General features: G+C 45.4%; 1 protein-coding gene across 3 annotated transcripts in view; it reads right to left on the reverse strand.

Annotated features, from left to right (window-relative positions):
- Positions 1–292: 292 nt before the first annotated feature.
- l(2)k01209 (uridine-cytidine kinase-like lethal (2) k01209) overlaps positions 293–25,288 on the reverse strand; it is a 38,052-nt gene continuing 13,056 nt past the window's right edge. For all 3 annotated transcript variants that reach the window (XM_050175860.3, XM_050175861.3, XM_050175863.3), the window contains exons 5-9: positions 24,239–24,300; positions 18,995–19,228; positions 15,323–15,517; positions 12,823–13,054; positions 293–4,229 (exon numbers count right to left, since the gene is read on the reverse strand). In XM_050175860.3, the coding sequence (XP_050031817.1) occupies positions 4,180–4,229; positions 12,823–13,054; positions 15,323–15,517; positions 18,995–19,228; positions 24,239–24,300 (773 nt within the window). In that variant the 3' untranslated portion in view covers positions 293–4,179. The remainder of the gene's footprint in view (positions 4,230–12,822; positions 13,055–15,322; positions 15,518–18,994; positions 19,229–24,238; positions 24,301–25,288) is intronic.

Genomic DNA, 25,288 nt, shown 5'->3' on the forward strand with positions numbered 1-25,288 from the left:
AAAAAAATGAAAAAAACTCCAAACACGATTTCCGGACCAACGTGGCGCTGAACCGTAACTGCCGGCGGCCAACTTCAGTATCGTTAATTTTTGCGCGTCTTGAAGGGAGAGTTGTTCACTTATAAGGAACTGATACAACGACCACCTTTTCGGGGAACTATCGAGTTCGTTATAAACAGGTTCTCTAAACTTCTCTAATGGTCATAAATCTATGTGACCATTCACCTGTCAAAATGACAGCACCAGACCAAGGCCCTTTTTCATTCTTTCCAAAAGACATTGTCGGGCAAAGCACCGATACCCCAGTTTTATTTTGTAACCAGACATATTCAAAACTGTACAAAGAAATGACTTTATGCTGTCGAATTAGTGAGGACAGCCATGAAAAGTGCACATACGCTAAGGCCATCCCGGTAAGCATTAGGGATGCCTTATTCATGGGTAAAAAAAAAAAAAATAAGGAGAAAGAAAATACCCAAGAGCCTCAAGGCCTGTATCACAAATTCTGAATGTGCACTATGCACAAGGGAAAACAGAGGGTCCCAATGTTACAGCCAGCAACGCTGGCACCATTTTGAAGTGAACTCTAGGCTACCAAGCAAAACGCTTGATGAAAATTTTAGTCAAACCTCCATGTAAAGAGCAATGATATAATGAATTATCCAACATAGTGAAGTAAACCCAAAACACTTCTATTCAATATTAGCGTGTAACGAATACACTTGCAACAAATTTCAGATACAATGACGGTATTTCCATGACAGACGCAATTTCATTCACAACAATATTCAACTGTTAATGGCCTTCAGCAACACAAGCACAATATAACACAGCGTCACCTGTAGAGACAATACGACCATGACTAACACATTAATATCTGCCCTCCCTGTGTATATCATCACAAAATAAAAAGGAACCAGTGTGAAGACTATGATGCAGCAGCTGGGCTTTGTAAAATACAGGAGGTGCACCCACTGCCGCACTTGCAAGATCATGTGCACTGGATTTTGCAGCGGAAAAACTCGCTAACCTGCAACGCAAAAATGTCTGCAACCAAAATAAACAGTAGCAGTCACCTGTAAGTGTCAGCTTGGCCTGCACACTTCAAAACAGCTTGTACAAAACTCGCTTCTCTTGAAGGGGCCCTGAAACACCTTTTGAACATAGTAAGAAAATGTTGCCGATATGTTAACGAAGCTCCTGTGAACATGCGAGCCAAATACTATTATTGCAAGCAAAGAATTTACAATCTTGCGTAAAAAAATTCACCAATGATTACAATACACCCTAACGCAAAATTTGAGTGCAGCTGTATAAGAGTTTTTATTATGCGATATATTGGCTGGTGCATACAATGTCTCATGCAGCGCATTGCAAACGGACCGAAGTGTGTCGTGACTGCCTCACTAATCGTGATGCGTGGGCATGATTCACAGCAGCTACGGCAGACAAGACCTTCGCTCGTGCAGCACTTTGTTTCCATACAGACAATGCATGCTAATCTGGCGCCATCTCGTAGTCATCGTCGCCACAAAGGCCGTAGTGCGCGGCACGCTTTTCTTCTCACACTTTTGCCATAACCTCCTCCTCCGCTTTCCCCCTCATGGTTCTGCTGTACCCTCCTCCTCCGCATTCCTCTTCACGCTCTCTTCACAATTGCTGTCTGTCATTCGTGCTCTGCATTCGCTTTTTAATCTTTTTCCTGTGCTCGTTCGCTCAATTACAAGGATGCCGAGGGACGATGACGACGCTTGCCACAGGAACGGGTGCCTGTGAGCTGCCCTCTAAAGAAAAATTATTTCAATTCCGGGGTTTTACGTGCCAGAACCATGATTTGATTGTGAGGTACGCTGTCGAGGGACTCTAGATTAATTTGGCCAGCTGGGGTTCTTTAACGTGCGCCCAATTCACGGCACAAAGGCGTTCTCACATTTCACCCCCATCGAAATGCAGCTGCTGCAGCCAGGGTTCGATCCCGTGCCCTCAGGCTTAGTAGTGCTGCGCCATAGCCACTATGCCACCACGGTGCGTTTCACAATCTTGCTTCAAAAGCAGTGGAAAATCGCTTGCTCCCCCCTTCACAACATCGTCATGCAGCATCACTGCAAGAAGCGTAGCCCAGAACAGCTATTGACCGATTTTGTGATTGCGAGAAAAACTCAGTAATACAATTATTGCTCATTTGAGTTGAATAAATAAAAAGAAATCTGCCTGCAACCTCAAAAAGACAGAAAATTTATATTTGCACTGCACGCAGCCTCTGAGACGAAAAGCATAGCGCAGATGTTGCGGCTGCCACGGAGTGCCACCACAAGCCGTCTCGCCGCCAAGACATACAACCTTTGGCCAGGGCTAGAGGGTCATTACTCCTTTACACCCCCTTGCCCTCTTCCTTGTGTAGCTTCCAGCGCTTGTGGAAATGAGAGGGAATGCTGCTCATCGGTGCCGTAACTATGTCTAACTTCACTTGCGCTTGAAGGATTTGAAAATTTTTTTCTGGCGGGAGATTTGCAAGGTGACGTAATTTCATAGTGATGCTATTCTGAAATTTATAGAAGTTTTTCAGGGCCCCTTTTAACAAGCATGTTGAACACACAATGAGAGACATGGGTGGCATCGCATAAAACAAGAAAAAGGCACACATGTAGCAATAGCTTTGCGTTACCAAAGCCCATAGTAATAGCATTGCCCTGCTCTTTTATACGCCATGCTAAAATCCGCGATACTCTACATGAGAACACTGCGTCAAGAGTTCCACAGCAGTCAGAATGCGCGACGTTCAAAGTAACGCTTCGACGTATAAATTGTCAAGTACAGTATTAAATCCATAATACAAAATATAAAAACGCCCACACAAGCTAGAATTGTCCAAGTGTATACGCGATTGTGAACTGTGCCCTGACTACGTTGTTATCTATGGTTAATGTAACACATCACATACGATTCGTCATTGAAACAATGGCCTGATATATCAAGTATAAGACACGCGTGCCTCTCTAGACATGCAAATGACTGGCACCTTTTATCTGTGAGGAACTTCAAATAAATACCAACGTCAAAACATGTCATGTTGGGGAAATTCATATTAAGCCAAAATAGAGGGACACATTAACAAAACAATAAATGCGTGCCTTCACTCACAATTCTGCTTTGCCCATGGCAGTAAGCTCAAGAATGGCAGTACAGTCCGGCAGCTAGCAAATACTGGACATTTGGCATATTGCGACGAGAAAGACTTTTCTGGTCCGTTACATTATTTCGCACTGTGACTTGTCAAATGAAGAACTGCACCACCTGCGTGTCCATTTGCGTATGTATAGATTAAAAAAAAAAACATCAGACTGCATTTACTTCTCTGGCCTTGAATTGGCTCTCACAGGCCTGGCCAAACCACACAGTCTCCCTCCCTTTCCAGAGGCTTTCCCAGTGAAAAAAACACATCACTGAGCTCTGATATAAGTTAGTAGAAGTGAGGATCTTCTCGTATCCCAGGACAAAAAAAAATGTTAGGTTGCCTCTGTCACGCAGACTGATTATATCTCTTGTTTCGAACAAGGCAAAGAAAGCTAAAAGTCCCAAAAATACCTTCCTCAGCTTGGCTGCAAGGAACTAATGCTGTATAGAGCAAAAGTTGGTGTAAATGTGAATTTTATAACATTACAGCCTTGTGGCATATCCATACAAAAAAAAAACTGAAAGAAACATACAAAGAAAAACCAACAAATGCATGACTGTTGCCCAAATTACCCTGGAAAAATAACACAACTCGAAAGCCAGAAACAGTCATGGTGACGCCAAATTAATCATTCAAGGAGGATGACCACGAGCTCAAGCGACATGGGCCGAGAACCAACACGTTTAACTGTGGCTCCTAGCGCAATATCCTGAGAACTTCAATGAATGGATTCTCTTGCATAACAACATTAAGGCAAGCGTTAACGGGTCATCCTTTCAGAGATATGAAAAAAAAAAAAGAACTAGGCGCTGCCTCTTCTTGTCAATGATTTGTCGCAGAGAAGGCGAGATTCGACGTCAGCATCACAGACCGTTCGTCACACATTATAAGCCTCGTGCAGAGCTGTATCACTGTACAGTGCGTGCCAAGGGGCAGAACGTGGCACTGAGCCCTCCTGAGCAGTGCACAGGCTAGCCGGTTCCACCACTGGACTGTTCCTTTCGTCACAAGTACTCGAGCGCTTCGGTGCCAAAGTACCGATCTCCAAAATTGCCTGAAGAGAAAAGAAATGGACAAATTAAGTTGTTCACAAGTTTTGTTAGGGGCAATAAAGAACCTGTCACCTTTCCACTGCCCAGTTAACCACTTCTGCATACACATACAGATCAAGAAAAGTACAAAAGTGGAAAACGACTTCCCACCTACAGTAATCGTACATACCAATCCATTCTTTTTTTTTTTTTAACTTGATCACTAACTTTGCCACTACGTGTTTAGAAAGCCACTTCCAATGCACAGAAAACCACCTTGGATGTCGCACAGGCTCAGATGGGCAGTGCAAATCACTTAAAGCAGCTTCGCCAGCGAGCAGCGCGCTACAGCGTGGTGCATATAGAGACATATACGTAGGTCACTTCGCTTGCTTCTGCAGTTTAGCAGTACTCCCCACCTTGTTTGTACACATTTGTGCAACACAGGTGTGCCCCTTTCTGTAGGCAGTACCACCATGAACGCATGCACACTTCACCTGGACTCCCCCTACACTCTTCACATACAACACACGTTTTCGCAGTGAGCTTTCGTTGCTCCCACACTGTAATCACCTGGATTGCCGAATGCGGTGCATCTACAAAAAAATCAGACATAATACAACCACCTGATAGCTGGTTTGTGCAGTACACTTTCCATTTAATGTCTACCTGTTCCTTTGCTACAGTAAGGAATTTCATTACACTGAAATTGCAAATCTACTTTCTTACATTGAAGCTAAATAGAGTCAAACCTCGATATATCGAACACAGATATATCGAATTATTGCGTATATCGAACATTTTCTATATCACCTGGAAAATCGCATGCATTTCTTCTTTTTTATTTCGAATGGGGCAGGATGTAAAACGGATGTATCGAACTCCACCACCCCACACCACGTGCGCTTTGTTGACAGGCGGTGAGCTTTCCCGCGACACCCTCGAAGATAGCGGTGGTGCAATGGGTGTTCCCGACTGCTGCACACTGTTGCTGCACACATCAATCACACCGAAGGCGCCATTTGAACCTACCGGCGTATGCATGCGGTGGCTTGGCTAGTTCGATAACGTCAACGACGCATTGCATTTGTCGCACTGACTCCTCCTCCGTGGCGCACTCTGCACCTGCCATGCCTCGCGAAGACTGGCGGTTTGCATTCACAATGACACACGACGGCGTGCGCCCACTGGGATCACTCGTAGAAGCCTTGGCAAATGCCACTTAAGACTTCGTTACTGACAGTGTTTCAAAATGCTTCGATTGACAGACGTGGAGATCGCAGCAGAAGTAGCAGCCAAACGAAGACGCTGCCGAGGTGGATCTCGCAAGCACTGATGTTGCCCCGCTCCTGACTTCAACTGAAGGAGAAAACCAGTCAAAAACACAAAGGACAAGATGAGATGTTCACACCACAACGACTGGACTATCAACTGAGGTTTATTAGAACCGGTGTAGTCCCAGCAAGGCCAGCAGAGCATGCGCAACCGCATCATGGTGCCAACATGGCCTTTTCAGTTGACATTGAAGACCTCTTCTACAGCATTCCCCATGATGAACTCTTTGTAGCTGTGCGTGAACTTATTGATCAATGCAGTGCTGTAAACTTCCAGAATGCATGTGGTATGTCGGTGGATGCCTTTCTAGAGCTCCTATCCTTTTATCTGTCATCCACTGTTGTTGAATTCAAAGGTTCCTTGTTCCTTCAGAAAAAAGGAATATGTATTGGCTCTAGTGTTGCCCCAGTGCTTTCCGAGATATTTTTAGCAAAATTTGACAGGAAACTTCAAGGCTTCCTTCTAAACAAGCGTGTATGCAAAGTTTTTAGGTATGTGGACGATTTTTTAGTACTTTTAGAGCTTTTACCAAATGACACTCTGCCCGCAGCAGTAGATGATGTATTGACTGCTTTTAAAGCTTCTTCACGCACTCTTAATTTCACTCATGAACCTCCTAGCAATCATTCCATCAGGTTCCTAGAACTGCAACTAACATTCTTTGACGACGGGCATTTGTGCTGGATGTTTTCACCTAGGGGCAAGAAAGCACTTTTACCATTTGGATCTGCACATTCAAAGATTGTAAAAAGAGGGATTGCAATCAATTGTTTCCGTAATGCACTTGAAAGAAGCTGTCACCACGCCATTAAAAGTAGCTTTGACGCACAATCCCAACGTTTAGAAGCCGCAGGGTTCCCTCCGCCTCTATTGAAAGCGGTGGCTGAATCGCTGCTTCAGAGGCTAAAGAAGGAACGTACTAAGCTGGTAGATGGTGGGGCTACTGAACGTAGGAAACTTGAAGTTATGCCGTATGTGCATAAAGTGAGCCACAGTATTAAGAAAGTTGCCGCCAAGCAGGGAGTAAGTGTTGTGTTTTCTGCCCCTTGTAAGCTTTCGGGTCTGTGTTCGCGCATTTCTCGAGGCAGGGCAAGGAACCATGTTTGCACTACGCAGCATGAAAACCGTTTCACGGCATGTGCTGCAGGGGTTGTTTATAAGTTTCCTCTCACGTGCGAAAGATTTTACACAGGCCAAACCGGTCGATGTATTAATGACCGCCTGCATGAGCACCACTCCTCCCTGGGGTCAGATAACGGTGCAAACTTGCCTCGCCATTGCAATGAGTGTGGTTGTTATCCTTTGTTTAGCAATGTGACGATACTTGGTAGGGGCAAGGGCAAAGAAGAGCGAGAAATCTTGGAAGCTTACTACATCAGTTTATTAGGTGATGACTGCGTTAGTACAACCTCGGTGCGCTTACATGAAAAAGAATTTGAATTTCTTAGTCGTTCCCGATAGAAACGTTTCTTGTCTTTTCATGCTATGTGATTAGCGATGATGCGGTTGCGCATGCTCTGCTGGCCTTGCTGGGACTACACCGGTTCTAATAAACCTCAATTGATAGTCCAGTCGTTGTGGTGTGAACATCTCATCTTGTCCTTTGTGTTTTTGACTGGTTTTCTCGTTCAAGTATGTACCAACTGGCCCAGATTTCAACCCTTCTTCAACTGAAGCTGTAGCTGCTTTGGCCCTTCTATGCTGCTACTGTGGCGCAATGGAGGGCACCGGCTTGTGGATCGTTTAGACTATGCTGTGGAGTCCGTGTTTAAGCACGGGCCTGCCAATAAAAAGCAGGCCACACTGCTGCAGTACTTTCGGCCAAATAAAATACTTTGTGCAAAGCTTCAAGTGAGTATTTACTGCGCCACGATAGGGGCGCGATCGGGAATTGTTGTTCGGAGCGCACATTCGATTGCGCCACGGGCGATTGGCCTAGGCCGTGCCAGCTTCATGCAGCTGACAAAGTCAGCGTGACCGAGGCCAACTGCGTGCAACGCAACTGAACGCGCACTCTTGCGACTTTGGTTCATTGATTGATTTGCAGAAGTTTATGACATGTTTTTTATGCGAGTTTATATATCGAATTCTGGCTATATCGAACTATTTCGCGATCACCGCGCTGTTCGATATATCGAGGTTCAACTGTATACATGTTCTATGAACATAAAGTTAAAAAAAAGTTAAACAATTTCTTGCATCAAAGATTTCATTACAATAAAGATCATTATATTGACATTAAGTGTAAAATGTAAAGAGACCTTCGTCTGAAGCGGGATTGTCTGCCCACTTTAGTGGTGAAGTTTGTGTCTGGTTCTTGGTGTTATTGGCTATGCTCTTGCCGGTCTGTTTGGTTGAAAGAAACGATGTTTGTAGCTGCGGCTGCCGGTCAGGTTTTTTCTGTGACACACCCCGTGCGTCCCGGAAAAGATCGTCTCCTTCTGGTGGAACTGCGTGTTCCTCCCAGCATCTCCGGCACCTGGGGGCCTACGTCTGTGGCTTACATTGTGCACATACGTCTGTGCGGTGTCCCAGCTTCCAGCAGTTAAAACATGCCCACAGCCTCTCCTTGAAAGGATACACGTTCAGGGTGAAGCATCGGTATAGAGTGAAGGACGGTAGGTCCTTTTCGGTGAAAGTCATCACGAGATGCCTGGAGCAGCACAGTTGTCTCGCATTCACTATCAGTAATCGCGGGTTCTTGCTTGTCAGTTCGCTTTGGATTAACTGGACCGTTTCGCTGGTATAGGCATTGTACACTACCCATCGATAGAGTCGTCGGGGGCAGGCAAGTATGCCGACACCGCATGTCGATGTTGTATTTGCCACTGCACAGCTGGGCAATAGTCCGACATGCATTGACCCCCCCCCCCCTCCGTCTGGTGTGCTAATGGTGATAGTGGTTGGCTTGTTCATCTTGTGCAGCATCAATTTCGGTGGCCAAATGAATTGCCTCCAAGAGTGCTGCGAGACCAATGTTAGATAACTTATAACGCACATTTGGGTCACAGCACCATCTTGTAATCACCTTCGGGGAGACAGGGCACAGGTTTCTGTCGTGGCAGTCGCAGCAGACGTACGTTGCGTTTGGCAGGAGCCGAGGCATCCATGAGGCCCAACTGTCCGGTAGGCCTTGGAAGGTCAGTTTTCTTGCATTGGAAATGCTTCTGCAGGTCTAGAGGGCTGGTCTATCTTTTCGTTTGCTGCCACGACCCATCGGTCAGCTCTGCAGGGTCAATATCCTCAACTCCACAGGCGTATTCCATGCTAGGCTGCTCGGTCCAGGCTCGTTAGGCCTGGTAAGCAGCGGCAGGCTTCGTTGTTGAGCTAAACCAAGGTTAGGCCCAGCGTCAGAGTGGCATGGCGCTTGCAGAAATAAGCTAAAATCCAAGAAAACCTCGCTTTGCCGGTTCCTCCAAAGGTCCGAAGGGGTGTTGGATCATTTAGTGAAGGACCATGGCAAGAGAGAAAAGCCTATTTGAGCTGGTTGCGGAGAGACAGTAGAACCTCGTTGATATGTTCCCTTTATGTACGTTTTCCCGGCGCCATAATTCGCAACAGAGAACACGAAGGATGACCCTAGAGTTACGCTCATTTTTTACTGGTTCATAAGTTCCCGCAAAACATGATTTTTCGGCAACAATGTCAGACAGTTACTAAACTGCGATTGTATGATACGTTTTCCGGTCACTAGATCCTGTGTAAACAAGAAGATGCACGAGGCGCAAGCGATTGAGAGCAATATATAGCTGCCCTACATGGCAGCTTCACCACAATACTCGTCTGTCTGTCTCACGTGAAAGCCCCGGCGCGCACTCAGTTTCTAATTTCAATACCAGCAAATCCTCTCCAGTGTCGTCACATGCGGCATTCACGGCTATCACCGCCAATCCTGTTGCAATAAGCATCTACGCATATCTGTTTCACAGCACGTGGTGGCATTAGAAGCACAGCACATGCTTTTATGATAGGCGAGAACCAAAACGCGCTGCCCTTCTCTGCTGCAGACTGTGATTGTACAGTCAACAACTGAATTTTTGGACACCCAAATTGTCGGACATGCCTGATATTTAGGACGTCCTTGCAGCACCGCCACGAGCCCCACAGAATCAATGTATAAGGACATCTGAAGTTTCGGACGCTCGAACCCCTCGCCGTCCAATTTTCTGGACTTTTTGATGCGACGGAAGGTCTTTTGCCTCCTCGCGCAGCGCCCTTGCGAAGGAAATAATTTCACCGCTTTTAACCACAACTAGCCGAATCTAGCCGTCACACACCGATTTGGTCTGGCCACGCTGGCTATGTTCATCGCCGCACTTCCGCCTCCGGCGGAGTTTCCAGAGCGGCGCCATTTCGTTTGTTTGCACAGGCCACGTTTTGGCTAGCGTGGCGTGTGGTTGTGCTCTTGTGTCAAGACAACGTTGGTGTCAAGTGTGCTCTGTGACGCTAGGCCTAGGTGCTTCGACGCTCGTCAGCGAACTCCACTGTTTGCAACTTGAGGATTTCGCTTGCCTTCGATGGCCCCCACTCCGTCTTCGTAGTCTTCGCCGATGGCATCGAAGCGTGGAAAGCAGTACCATCGGTTAACGATGGAAAAGAAAGCCGCCATTATTAAGCAAGTCGTGAGCAGCCGATCGCAGGCTGATGTAAGCAAGGAGTTCGGCATTTCTAAGCAAACAGTTTCGGATTGAACTTTTGAACAGTTTGTTGTCGCTGACAACGAACTCGACTTCTGCGCAGAACTGACTGACGAGGAAATAGTCCATCAGGTTGTGGGGGATTCAGAAGACTCCGATGTTGAAAATGAGGAGCCAATGCCTGCGCCGCCTACAAGCGCCGAGTTGACGCGAGCACTGTTGACTCATCGGTGTACAGTGCTGACATGACCCTTGCTCAGATCGAGGCGAATATGATCGCATGCAACCGGAACGCCGTCCAAACAACAATCAACAAGTTTTTCAAGCCCCTGCAGCAATTAACACCGGCTGCCTGACGATGCACATGTACATAATAAACCAGAGTCGGCTGCATACAGAGTTTTTGAATCGCCTCTTTTTATAGCCACTTCACCGATGCTTTGGCAGTTTTTGGAAGCCTGGTACTTCGCCCTTTACCTCTAGATCCGAGAAAAAATAAACAAATGAGTTTTTTTGCATGCATTCATTTTTTCAGACTGCCTGAATTTTCTGACGTTTTTACGTTCCCTAGAGGGTCCGAAAAATCGGCCGTTGACTGTATACGTTTTCCGGATGCTAAATCCCAGGTGAACAAGAAAAGGCGTGAGGCGCGCGTGACCGAGAACTGCATACAGCTGCCCGTCTCACGTGAAAATGGCAACGCGCAGAGTTTCTTATTCCGGTACCAGCAAATCTCTGCCTGGGGCATTTCACCCTGGATTCACAGCTATCGCCGCCAAACCTATTGCAATAAACACCTTCACCTATCTGTTTTACAGCGGGTGGTGCGTAGTTCCAGTGGTAGCATACTGTACGATTCTTGTAGGCGGCGGTAATCCAAATGCACTGCCATTTCCTGCTGCAGGCAGCGCGATGTGGGCATTACGTCTCGCATCGGCAGCAACCGGCGTTGCCCACCAGCTTTACTTAATTTTGGTTTCCCGTCGCCCTTAGAACACCACGTAACAGGAAAACAACAAAACGCGTCTCTAACCACCAGAGTGCCACCAGCCCAATGCATTATCTGCATCTCGTGCCACAACGATCCGCGCAACGCTTTGCATTACATAGATGTCAAGAATAGTCGAGTCTGTCAAACTGTTTTTTTGTTACTTCGGATCATACGTTTTTCCCGTTTAGTATGTTTGTCCTTGCGGCTATTTCTAACATGTATGAACGAGGTTCAACTGTATTTGCGAAAAGGCACAGAGCGCATGCAAGATGCATACGCACCCTACGTGAGCTCAACCACAAGCCGTGAACATCAGCTGGCGTTCGTTACAATTCCTACAGCTAAATGGCTAACGAGTGAAGGGTTCCAGCAGGGCCAAGCTCGATCAGGTGTTGGTTGACGAATTGAAATAGCGCTTCTGTGGGTCGATAGCAATGTCCAATTAAGTTGTTGATGCCAAGAAATCACCTACTGACGATCTTTCAGCTTATTGTTTTTTTTTTCCCACGAGTACTATCGGGAGCACTTTCTCCTAGACTATGCAACAATGAAGTGCTGTGTTTCACAGAGGACCCAGAGGCGATCATCACAGCACTGAGTAACCGCTATCTTGTGCACAAGGTATTCACACATTACAACACTACCTTTCCCTCCAGTGTGCCCACTGAGCAAGCTTTCAATGTCTCTGCTTGTCACCATTACAAGAAAACCAGGGAAGACGAGAGAGGAAGGTAAGTGTTAGGGAAGCTAAACAACATATGAAGGCTGCAGAGGACACACTGAAAGAGCCAGGCCAGCTTTTTTTATTTACTGTATTTGTGCAATGTTAATAAAGCTTGCGAGGAAAGTAACGTAAAAGTAATAATAAAAAGTAATGTAATCGGTTACTTTTTTTTTTGGTAAAGTGTACAAGTCTGTACTGCATTGAGCCTGATGCAAGATAGTAGAGTTAAGGCAGCAGTGCTGTTTCGCCAGAATAGAGTAAATGCTCTACACTGAATTCCAGCTCTTCCTACACACACAGTGACTGCCTGTGGGAAGCTATGACATGGCCACACTGCACACCCTGTTCATGCCCCATTAAGTCACTCATCCAACCTGTTATCCCACCTGGGTCATTCCAAACATCATAACGTTAGCATACACATCCGCAATGAATTACACAGCAGAGCTTTTCAAATCATCTTGTTGCTAGCTAACTTATTTTATAACCTATCCGTAGCATCGAAGTGCTCGCTGCTTACAACTACAACACCTGGTATCCCACCGCTACTCACGTGTTACCCAAGCTTAACTTCCAACCGTCAACACCGTCACACAGCGACTTTAAGGTAACAAGACTCCTAAGGCTGGAATGCAGCAAACAAAAGCCTAAAAAAATATTAAATTATGAGGTTTTACATGTCAAAACCACTTGCTGATTATGAGGCACGCCTTAGTGGAGGACTCCGGAAATCTCTACCACCTGGGGTTCTTCAACGTGCACCTAAATCAAAGTACACGGGTGTTTTCATATTTCACCCCCATCGAAATGTGGCCGCCGTGGCCGGGATTCGATCCCGCGACCTCGTGCTCAGCAGCCTAACACCACAGCCACTTAGCAACCATGACGGGTAGCAAACAAAAGCCTTAACGAAAACAGCACGAACTCACCAATGCCTGGCTCAATGTAGAACTTCTCGCTGACCACAGGGTCAACGGCTGTGGTGATGATGCGTACCTTGGGAAACGCATACGCCACCGAGTGGACTCCAGACTCGGCCATAAGCAGAGACACGAGCATGATGTTTTCTTCGGGCACGTCATGATCGAGCAGCACCCGCACAGCCATGATGGATGCTGCACCGGTTGCCACTGTGGCGTCCATCAGCAGGATTGTGTAGTCCTGGATGCAACAACTGAATCAATTAAAGCCCTGCACCCTTTAACTGCTTAATTGATGACCTCAGCTCGGCGCACACAATCATCACCTTTTGGCTTATGACAAGCGCTCTTCACAATGCAGATGCTGGCTGACATTCTACCATCAGCTTATGCTGAATTAGAATTCCTGCAATACTACAGTTGACGCCCGTTGCAACGGATCGGAATTATACAGTGAAAAAGGACTGTTATATCCAAAGTCCGTTCTATCCAAAATTAGGGTAGTGGTATGTTGTGAAATGGTGAAACAGCATATACCACTGTCTAACCCGTATGTGATTGAAAACAGAATAAAAACATCGAAATTAAAATCAATAACTACAGATAGACGGGTTTGCACCGTAATCGTACTAGCACCACACGGAATGGCGCTTTCCTGTCCACTGTTTCCCAGGTGCCTGGTCACTGACAAATGGCAGTTTCCCAGTACTAGAGCATGTATACACCCGCAAAGCAGCAAGCTCTAAAGCGGTCAGCCAGCCAGTCGGCCAGCACTGCTGTGCTGGCCACCAGGGCCAAGTACGTCGTCACCGCCACTGACACGAAGGTTGGCTACAGTTTGTTCTTCACACAAAAATGTTGGCCGTTAGCATAAACCAATGTCGCAATTTCATCTTTCGCAACAAGCGACAACCACTGTCAGATCTGTAGCACGAACGAGAGCGGCAGTACAAGGCCAGCTCAACTCGGAGCCCGCACCTGCATGCCAGTGCAGCGCCTGGCCACCGCTTCACTGCCTGCGAGACACCTTAACCACATGACGTGCCTCGCAGTCTGGACCCCGTAAATAGCAGCACATCTTGTCTTTTGTGCGAATTAACGGAATGAGAAATAAGCTGTTCACAAAATGGTATGTTTTGCGATCGTCAGCAGTTGTTTCTTGAAGTGCTGTATGCTACAGCTTTGCTTCGAACCTAGTTAGGCCTAGCTGCACCCTCGGCACTTGTTTGGCACTGAGCAGCAGTGGTTCGCTTGTGTGGTCAATACGACTAACTCTCCGCTGGTGGGGCGGAGCGTTGCATGGCAAGCTGTTGCGGGAAGCCTGCCGCTAGTGTATATTCGTTCCTTAATAAAAATGGCATGTTTGTAAATTCCGCAAGCAGCCAGAAATAATTCCGTGCAGCACACTGCCGCACGCGTGCATAGCCAAAGCAAAGGACGTTGAATCTGGACCATTTAGATAAAATTTCACCAAACATTAGCCTGTTGTAGCCAATAGTCCATCATAGCCAGGTACATTAAAAGCAGAATCGATTGCGTTGATAACATAGGCAGACCAAACTAAGTGAGATGAATTGCCAGGGAGCCAGAGTAGCCTGCTCTATACGAAAGTATGTTGTATCAATTGTAACAGGCTTTGACTGAATTTGCAGTAATATTTCTGTGTTCTAAACATGTTAAGGCACATCATGTAAAGAAAGTGCCGTTGTGGCAGTTCAGGGGGCAGAACAGTTTTCTCTTAGGAAGTCAATACAGCAACTGAAAATGGTGGAAAAACTGAAAAGAAAGACACAGAGAGGGCTAACAGATGATTTGAGAGATGACAGACCGGGAAACTATACATGATGCTGACTGAAAATGATATCATGCAAACGTTGCACTATTTGAAGAATGGGGCTAGAATATTTAATGCCACTGCCACCAACAGGCTGCTTGCATATCCGTCACAATTATCTAGCATCTCTAACAGTGTGTCCTTCTGTCTGGAGCTTGTTGGCAAAAAGTCATTCAAGAAACCTCAAAGAAGAGGAATGAGGATCCCAACACACTGCGGGAATCTGCTTAAGGCTTCGGTGCGCTCTCAACGGCAGTAATTTCTTTCCAGGCCACCAGCACGATAACGGCTCCGTGGGCTTGTGACCTTTCCTGGTCGCCGCAAACAGCGGAGTTTCCACTCCTAAATGTTTCTTGCTCCGTGCCTCCAGGCAACCAAAGGAGCATACATCGAAATTTATTAATTGTGTGTGTGGGTACACAAAAACTGGTACACAATCTATGTGTCACATTTCTGACACAGTCTATGACACAGTCTATGTGTCATATTTTCTGCCTTCTGCATGTTTGTAATCAGGGAAAGGCTTCTGGGACATCCTGTACGTCCACTTACCAGAACAGCAGCCAAACTTTCTGCACCATTTCAATGTGACCCAATGTCACTCCTGCTGCACGCATTCTCGGGAACCAAGAAACCTGCCAGCTTACTACAATGGGAAGCAGGGCAACTGCTTACCTTTATGTCTTTGGGCAAGCGTAGATAGTAGAGCTCAGGCTCTCCCGTGCTCTGATTGGTCTGGATGAGAATCTTTCCCAGCCGGACATCCTTGAGGACGTCGCATAGAGCCTGCTCCATGGTCTCGCCTGCGCGAAGAATGGACACACCGCAGATCTTGCCAGCTGCGCTGCGCTTTCCATTGTAGCTGATTCCCTGCAATGACGAGAAAATAAAAATTACACCGGTGAAGAGAACGAAAATAGTGAGAGCTCGTTACTACAAACACAACATTAACAAACTTTTCAGAAGTTCTCTGCTGACTTCTTATGGTTTCAATGTAAAAATATTTTAGTACCACAAGCTTCAGAACACCGAACTTTTCAGAATAACAATCGTTACTTCAGTTTCCGTGTCGTGTTAGCAATACCTCAGTACTGTGAACTAACATTCAGAAATCTGGGGATTCTTAAGTTTCCGTGCATCTTTCACGGCAGCCGAAACTGTAGGCTAGCAGATGACAAGGCGCAGAAAGTGTTCAGAAAACCTGAGACAATGCTCAATAAAAAAAAGCGACCAAGAATTTTTGTTTCATCTCTTATGGAGGCAACGACGCATTGGGTTTTGTGAGCGCATGCTCCGCCCAAGAAAGTGTCGCCTAGCAAAGGAGGCATGTCTCTTCCTTCTCTTGCCCTTTTCGCTGCACACGCCTGTTCCTTTCGCGCTTCTTTCTGCGGCCGTACTAGCTACATGCGCGGATAAATGTAACCTCCCTACTCGCGGGAATGCCACACGTTCGCACTTTGCACTTTCCAGGCAGTGTCGTTTACACATGCTTGCGCTTTGGAATAGTTCAGGCGTCCACCTCAAGTGAGACAGTTGCGGTTTCCATGGCAAGGAATGTGAAAAACAAACAACAAAAACATTGCGCTTTGGAGGCAACATGAAACTTCCTTTCTTCAGTAATTTTCTCAGCATCAGCGTCTGCTTTGCGCACGTCCCTCTTAATACTATATGGCGCTTTGGTGGTGTGTGGCAACGGAATCTACGGAAAATAGCAAAAGTGCAGGCCGAGATCCAATAGCCACGTTTTTGTAGATAGCTCAAATGGTCACAACTTATTAACTCATGGGTTCCTGGGTGGAATGGTTTAATTTTGGCCTTTAACTATAGCCTTTCAGAATAAGGAACAATTTTCGGCGGTCTCGCGTGATTCGAGATTTGACTGTATTCTGGTGATACATCAAGAAAGCTCAGGGAGATAGTTTTCTTTCAAGACTTGTTATTACCAACCGGTATGTTACTAACATGAAAAACATTTGCTGTTCAACACCTTCTGTGCCAGCATTATCCTCTAAGTCCAGCCACTTCCTCATGGGTGAGCCCATCTCGCCCTCCTTTGTGCAAAACTAAAATTATGTGTGCCGGATCACTGGATACGTGCCAATGAGTTTTAGATTGCTTTCATTCATATATCTTGCCACTACAAACATTCTGTCTCACTTATCATAAATGTAAACACCTAGACTTATAATCTCTACATACCCGCTCAGTACACAACAGTTGCATATTCATACTACAAGCATTCTTTACAAATCGTGAATGCTTTTTATTACGTAAACATCAAATACAGCTGAATCTGCCAAATTTTTTCACCAGGAAATTATAGAACTTTCCTGAATTTTTTCACACTGATTCATTGTGAACAGCTTTCCTTATTGCAACATCAGCAGTTCGTTTGTTAATTTTCGTTGTCAATTATTTTTTTCATGTTGCCGGTAGACAAGGTCACAGGAACGGTCTATATGAAGCGCAATATTTCTTGGAACAGAAGTCAAGCATGCTTTTGTTACCCTCTGTGTGACGCATAATTGCTGGCACGATGCGGAAAGTAAATCACGGATGTGCCAGCAGCAAAGCATTTTTGTCGAGCTCCATCCGCACAAAAAGTTCAATTGAAACTCTAAATCTTTCTGACAATCGTTAGTATACTAAATGGAACTTCCAAACATGACTTGCTGGAGGTTTCCAAGTCTAATTGTTTACTTGAGTTTGAAGAAACACTATGAAGACACTATACCACCAATGAAAATGTGGCCGTCATTGCTGCAGCTGCCTCTTTCATGCTGCCACCTAAAACCCAAGGCAGAGAGACTTCCGCTTTGTCTCCGCTAAATGTGCGCTAAAAAAATTTCTTTTCTGGGAAGCTGGTGCAATTTAATAGCGCAGAATTTATACCAAGATGATGAAATGACTGTCGCTCATCTGTGATACTCAGCAGATAAAACAAAATTCCTGGACAAGCGAGACTCATCACTGGCACAGAGAGGGTTAAATGCAACCTTCAGATTCCGAAAGCAGCATCTCCATGTACAAAGTAACCATCCCCTCACGTTTTTTCTGTAAAAACTGCTTTTCTTTGTCTTTTATTTTTCTTTCTAGCATCGGATACGTCCGGTGCTAGTTATGCGAAATGTCGCGAAAGTGAAAGTATATTTTGAAAGCAATCGTTCAGAAATACGGCCCAAGTTTGTCAGCCCGTGTTGCTGCGCTCGCATACGCTTGACCTTGGTCGAGACATTTCATGGCTGTGATTTTCTAGCAGTGCCTTTTATGCTATTTTTCATATTTTTCACGCTTCGTCAGAGGTCAGAGTAACAGTCCACATGCGTTACCAACAGGATCAGCCGGCCACGAGCTGTGGATGATAAGAGCGCGACAAAACTGAGCTGAAGGAGCCTCCACAGAATCGCGGCTTGTATCTCAACTATTGTCATGCTGTCGCTACCGGTGGATGGAAGTACAGTCAATGCACCCACCAAATTCTCATCGGCGACTACTAGACCAACTAGGCTTCGCTAGTTTTGGTTTCGCAGAACGCCAACGACATGGCTGACGACCACGCCGGCCACGTCTCAAAGCGAAAATATCTCTATTTCCGCTTGACTCAGTGGCCACATTAGCACGTGGTTGTGCAGTCGGAATCTGAATTATCGCAATGTGCACTGTAAGGTGTCCAACTTTTCGACCCTCCTTATACATCAGCTCTATGGGGCTAGTGACAATGCCGCGGTGGTGTCCGAAAAACCAAGCATGTCCGAATTACCAGAGTCCAAATAATCAGTCGGTCCTTCACTAATTCCACAGAGAACAGAACCAGTCACCAGCATATCTGCACGGGTAGGACAGATGCGGCTACATATAGGACAAACTTAAGATGAGAATGCAGTCCAGCATGGCGGCAGCCGCAGCACCCAGCAAAAGCAGCCATGGTAAGCCAAGTTCAGGATGGTTTCACCTAAGAAACTTCTGTTTAAATGTCAAAGGTGTCCCACACAGAATGAGCACGGCTCATACCTGCCGACCTGCGAACATTAAAGTTCGTAAGAATCCCGCAGTTCTTCCTTTTTTCTTTTTTATGTAGTTGCACTGAGCACACAACTTTTTCGTGGGATGCGTTCGCCCTTTATGAACAATAATCTACCTTTAGACGCAGCACACATAAGCAGCAGCAAATATGGAAGAGGAAATACTTACAAGAAACACATTGTTTTTAGATCACAATGACTGAGCAAACGTGCTGGAACAAACATCCCTTTGGTGTATGGAGTCTTGCACTAGCAAATTGTAGAGGCAGCCCAAATTCATGAACATTGCGAAAGGGTTGGGAGAGTCGGCAGCTATGCAGTTCACCTGGGGAGTCTCCACGGCAACGTCCTGGAAGGGAAGCTGTGCCACTGTGTACTCCATCAGGAGGCGCATGAGCCGCTTCGAGTAGAAGATGAACTCGTCACGCTGCGTGGCCCGGTTGCGAATGAAGGTGTGGATGCCACGCAGCTGGGGCGTCTGGGGCAACAGGTGCAGTGAGGCCGGGAGAGGCTGACCAGTGTGCGATTCGGCCATCTTGGAGCGCAGCTTCAGGCCCCGCTGCGGTACCGAAACGAAGGCCCACAGGGAAGACCCCATCGTTAGTTACCTATCTCCAAACCAAGAAGCAGGATAGAATGCACCATTCAGACAACAGGTTCAAGTTGCACCTTTATTCGCACAGCGAAGAAAACGGACAGAACATGAAGGAAGGACAGCGAGACACGAGCGCCCACTTGAGACTTGTGTAACGAGTCAGCACTCCTTCGGTTTTGTCCTTCCTTCATGTGCGGTATGTTCTGTTCATACTGTGGATAAAGATGCAATTGTGCCGACTCCCCCACTAGCTATGGTCCTTAAGTTAAGAAACAAGATGATCCACAGTAAAACACAGCCAACCAAACCAAAACGATTGGAAACTGTGCCAATGCGAAAAAATGGGCAAGTTGGTTCAAATTCATTATCTATAGAAATGCGCAGTTCAACCACGCATTTGATTAGATGATGACTCATGCTTGCTTGGTCTTAGAAGCGTGGTAAAGAAGAGAAACGTGGCAAGTAACTATTATAACGCAAGTGTTGAGCTTCAGATAAAGGTGTATTCCGAAAATGTTTAAAAATGTATGCACTACAGCAGTACATTTATATAATAAATGTTTAGTTAAGAGCCCTCGCTTACGCTACTTACCTCCGCCCTCCTCCTCACCACACTGTTCGTTACATTATCACGAACTTGCTACTTCAATACCAGGCACTGCAGGCAATCAATTCAGACAATGCAAAGCAATGTGAAACAAACAAATACATATACTTCTCATGGACAAATCAGCGATTAGTAATATATTTCACATAAAGTTGACTTTTAAAAGTACAAGGCAGCACAATTATTCCAACATTTGACTGACTTGAAAAAGAAGTGTGCTCGTTCAGTACAGCCTTTCATGTTGAGTGGGCAAACTAGGATTATTAAAGGGGACCTGAACCACTTTTTATCAAAGTGGAGAAAGGCACTTGAAGTGAAAACAGGCTACTTCGTCACAAAAAAGTAGTTCCATGCATTCAGCAGAAGCGGAGTTATTGGCAATCAAACACAGCCTCCGCTGTGCTCCCGTTCCGCCTTCAAAGCCTTGCACTGCGAGGACTACGGCAGAGTGGGGCATGCCCACAACTAAATGCCACCGTGGTGTGCAGTTCAAATTTCATTTTGGATGTTAATGTGGATGCTACGACTTCCGATTTTGGTGCCTACAACGTGCTAAAGTAAAGACAAATGTGGTTGTCCTCATTGAGCCACAGGGCACTTAGCCAGTGGACTCATGGCGGCACTCCGCGGTGGCCGCAGTATCTACGCTACATAGCTGACCACAGGTGTGAATAGCAGCCGCATATGGGAATCCGCTTTATTACGAAATCAAGTGTCCAGAAGAGAATGAGGAGCAGGCTTCTGTTTGAAAAGAGAACGTTCGAGAGAAAGGTAACTTCGCACTCTGCTTGCGAGCTCCACGTGCCACGTACGACAGCAAAACCTGGCCGAGATGTTCACAGCAGCATATGCTACACGCGGGCTATGCTATACATATATTACTATGTTATTGCACCATGCCCAAGGGGTGGTTCAGGGCCCCTTTAAGCACCCATATCTCATTTTGGAGTGACTATAATTGCAGTGTCACGCCAGTTGCATGGAACTTTCTTGGTATAGCATAGGCACACTGGTACTTTCATTTTGCAGTGTAGGGTGAAGCATAATTTAAAAACAGGAGCTGCACCAAGTACAAAGATATCCAAACATTGTAGCTGAATCCAGAGGTGCAGTCACTGGAATTTGCCTTCCACTATACATAGCGTGCAAGCAGTATTGAGAACAAACTATGACAAAACTAGCTTAGTAGTTCTTGGCGCGTTGTTTACTGACCATACCAACAATGCTCTGCAGATAAGGTGGCCTAATAAATACACCTTCATGAACACAACCACAACATTTTCTTCAGCATGCAGAGGAACAAATAATTACAACTAAGTTCACAAAGCTACACATGCCTGCTCTGTGACGAGTGCACATGCTAATGAAAAAAAAAGTTATAGACACAGCATGTCACAACAGTCAGAAACATGCACCAGATTTAGACATGCAAGAATGACCCGGCTCTCCACCTCCCAACATATAGCGACCTTCAGATGGCAATGAAGAATTTCACCACTACGACAAGCTATCTCTGTGCAGCAGGCATCTAGCATGTGGATACTCTCTCATGAACTTGAAAACAAAGAGTAATGCACGGGCGATTTCATTTGCCTCAGAAACTTCATTCAGCGAGCTATTCTTTCCCCTGACGACACCTCACCAATACTAAATATGAAAGCTCATTACTAAGCATATAACCACAGTGGGGTGACTAATGCATTGCTCCTAAACTTTATGCTGCTGCAAAGCCCCATCCACAGCTACCCAACTGGAGTACACCTACAAGAGCCAACATCTCCAGTGAGGCCAAGAGATACTACAGCAATCTCAGGGTGTCTACAAAGTTGACATTTCCAAATTCCCTGAGGTTTCCAGGTTTTCCCCGAGTGCCTTTGTGAAATTCCCTGAGTGATGTAGAACTATGTTTTGTGGCAAGACGGGCTGGAACCATATCGCCCGACGCTGTCACTCTTTAGTAAGCACACGAAAAAATTTTTTTAAAAGAACCGACTTAATCCAATTTGAATACTAAGGAGTAGTGTTTATGTTATTCAATAAAGAATAGAAGGGAGGGGTCAGTAAAATGCACAGCAAATAAAATGTCTTCGAAGAAATTGCAAATCGAGTCAGACATTCTCAAATACAAATAAAAAGGAGATGCATACAGAAGCAAATATTTTCGAATATGAGCTATTTATACCAACTGATAGCAAGCTCAGTGGTATGAGGCCCGAATTTTGTCACAATTGAGAGCCTCTCTCAACAGCTCGTAAGTCAACCTCAACTGTCCTGATATACTCTCAGCCCGTGCATGATGCTTCAGTGTTGTGTTTCATTGGTTTGGTTTGTATGAGGGACACCTGCATCTCGGCGTCAGCCAAGAGTGTTTTTTGAGCTCAGGCTCCTTCAAAGAAGCACTTGCATACTTCATTCCCCGTTCATTCCTCAATGCGTCGGTCCTCTCTGTTCTCGTTCTCCTTTTGTCGTGCGTTCACACTACGGACCATTTGAAGCATACTCTTGGTCAGTTTGGACCCCCTAGGGGCCGCAAATACTTCCGAAAAATCAGGCAGTCCGAAAAAATAAATGCATGTCTTTTACTGCTCTTAAGGGCTCAAATCGACACAGACACATCTGGAAAAGCTCTGAATGCCTGTCAGTACACTTATAAGGCATAGCGGTGCTCCTACTGTGACAGGAGAGGGCGGGTGCACGCGTGTAAAATTAAGGAATACATACTGTGTCCCGTGACAATTGCCCCTTTCTACCCTTGTTAAGCTTCACCGCAATACTTTTGCTAATGCTTCACCGCGTCACACAACTGTACTGAGGCGAAACTAACTTTCAGAAACCAGCATTATGGAAGGCGCCGTGCTTTCCGAGCTTCGAAGCCAAAATTATTGCTGACAGCGGAGAAATGAAGAAACACGGCACCAAACGACAAGAAGCTTAATAGCGAACGTCGAAACAGCTAGGCGTAGCGTTGCCGCAGTGGTGGCTACGGCTTCCAGCGGATCTGCGTGGGATAGCGCCGGTTCGAGCCGGCGAGGTAATCAAAATGTCAGTGGTGGTGGCTTTGATTAATGCCGTTTCCAACCTGCGGTCACGCAGAACGTCCAGAAAATCGGATGGCAAAGAGTTCTTGGGTCCGAAATTTCAGACGTTCTGATACATTGACTCTATGGGGTACGTGGTGGTGCCGCGAAGCCGTCCAAATTATTGGGAATCCAGAAAGTCGGTCGTTGACTGTACACTGGCAACTCCTCCAGCCGACGACAGGGCGTCAAAGACGATTCGTTACGATTCCTGTCTGTTACTCGGGCCAGCATTACCGTGACTTTCGACCCTTTAAATAAAATTAAAGCTAATTTTCCTTGATAGAGGCACAAAATCCCTGAGTTTTCCCTGAGTTTTTCCAGACTACTAAAAATCCCTGAGAATTCCCGGTGTTCCAGTTGGCAGACACCCTGAATCTCAACAAATTCACACACTGAAGCCTGTTGCAAAATACTTGTTGAATATCTCTGTTTACGACAAAGTAAGACTGCAATTGTGCAAAGAATGACAATTTTTCTGCTGTCAGCCCTGCCATGATTGATGTTTCAGTTCACCAGATTGCCAAAGCTGGGCAGCATTCATCAAGCTGTTAGTCAGCCGTCGAGAAGGAGACCACGTGGGAATGATGAGTATGTAATTGCATGTAACCCAATCGCCGTTTCTCCTATACAATAAAATGTCTACAGCAAATTGCATTATTGCATCAGCAAATTCGAATTTTTTTTTTTAACAATAGCTGATACATAATCTTGACAAGCTCACAAGTAAAAGGCTTGTCATTTTCACATTCTATAACTACTAACATGCACGCCCCCCTCCCCAAATCTGTTTTTTCTCTGGTGATTCATAACAAGACATAATAATATGCTCCAAGTCTAAAGAAGACTGAAGTTTGTGAACATTACAAATTTATGTGAGTTGAGTTGTACCTTTTATCTTACTTTAGCCCTTGTCCCAAAGTCCAGCATCCCAGCAGCTCAGCTCCAAGTGAATATTTTTTCTTACATTTAGCGAACTAAAATATGTTGTGAAAATTATGTCCTCATAAGAAGAGCAATGAAAAAAAGACATGCAATGCAATTGACCAAGTGAGGCATTCTAAAACCAATCCTGAGGCGGCTACTTGCGAATAAGCTTGGTTAAAAAGCATGCAGCCATCAACACTGCAACCAGTCATGCCAACCTACACTACAGTGCCAAGCAAAAAAAAAAGAAGAACAAGAAAGAGGGGAAAGAAAAGAGACAGGAAATAACCACACCAGCGTTGGAAGTGCAAGAAAATTAACGGCAACAGTCTCGTAACTATGTGAATCTGATGACAGCCTCACCGAGACTAGCTGCGTGTGGACATGCTGAACGATCAGGTTGATGGCGATGTGGTTGTCGCCACCTACAAGACAAAATTTTAAGACGTTACTCCAAGGCTGTGTGAACAGCCAGAAAAAAAAAAAATGCCTGTGCAGAGGGGGCAGAAAAACGAAAACTTCCAGAATTCAAGTGGTTTCGATGTGACTTCGGCAGTCGGCCTACAATGCATAAATGGCAAGACAACTGCAGCGTTAAACCAGCAGCAACAAGTTTATTTTGAACACAATGATAAAAGCCATTGCAGAGCCAACAAATTTATGCATAACTTTACCGATGAGCACTGTCATCCATGACCAGCTATTCCTGCTAAATTATGCTCTTTAACCAAAAAGTTCAGTGAAAGTCTAAAAAGTGGAGATTCACAAAAAAAGAAAAACTGCATCAGCCTAAATGTATTATGTTGCTTTGTCCAGTACTTAAATGACATGAACTCATCGTTCTTTGAATCAACTGCAACCTTAAAAATGTTTGCAGAACACATTTGGTTAATCAATGTTCCAGTGTCATAAGGCTATAATTAAGTTCCACAGCACTTTTTGTTGACCAATAGTTATGCTGCCACCTTCAAGCCTCCAGGTTAGCTCAGCTGGTGGAACGACTCCACTGAAATGACAGTGGTATTTGATTTAACCCTGCAACATGACACCCTTTTGGTGAACTGTAAACCCTTTCCTGTAAATCGTAACGATTTGCACAACATTCAGACGGATGACATCTTACAACTTTCCTGTCCAAGAGTAGTACTCTTTCTGCACAAGATACCCGGCCGTGCGAATGCATCCATGAATTCAGCACAACCAAGGAGTTATGAGTTAGTATTACGTGTTCTCACAAAGTCAAGGCACAAGACAGCAACAGAGAAGCAATAACACAGCACAGTTCAACCTCGATATAACGAACTTCAATATAACAAAATTCTCAATATAACAAAGTACCTTTTTATAACGTCTTGTCAACAGAACACCATGTATTTAGAACCTCAATATAACGAAGTGTGTTTATTAGGGTTG

This window comes from Dermacentor andersoni, chromosome 9, assembly GCF_023375885.2.
Source record: "Dermacentor andersoni chromosome 9, qqDerAnde1_hic_scaffold, whole genome shotgun sequence".
Lineage (NCBI taxonomy): Eukaryota > Metazoa > Arthropoda > Arachnida > Ixodida > Ixodidae > Dermacentor > Dermacentor andersoni.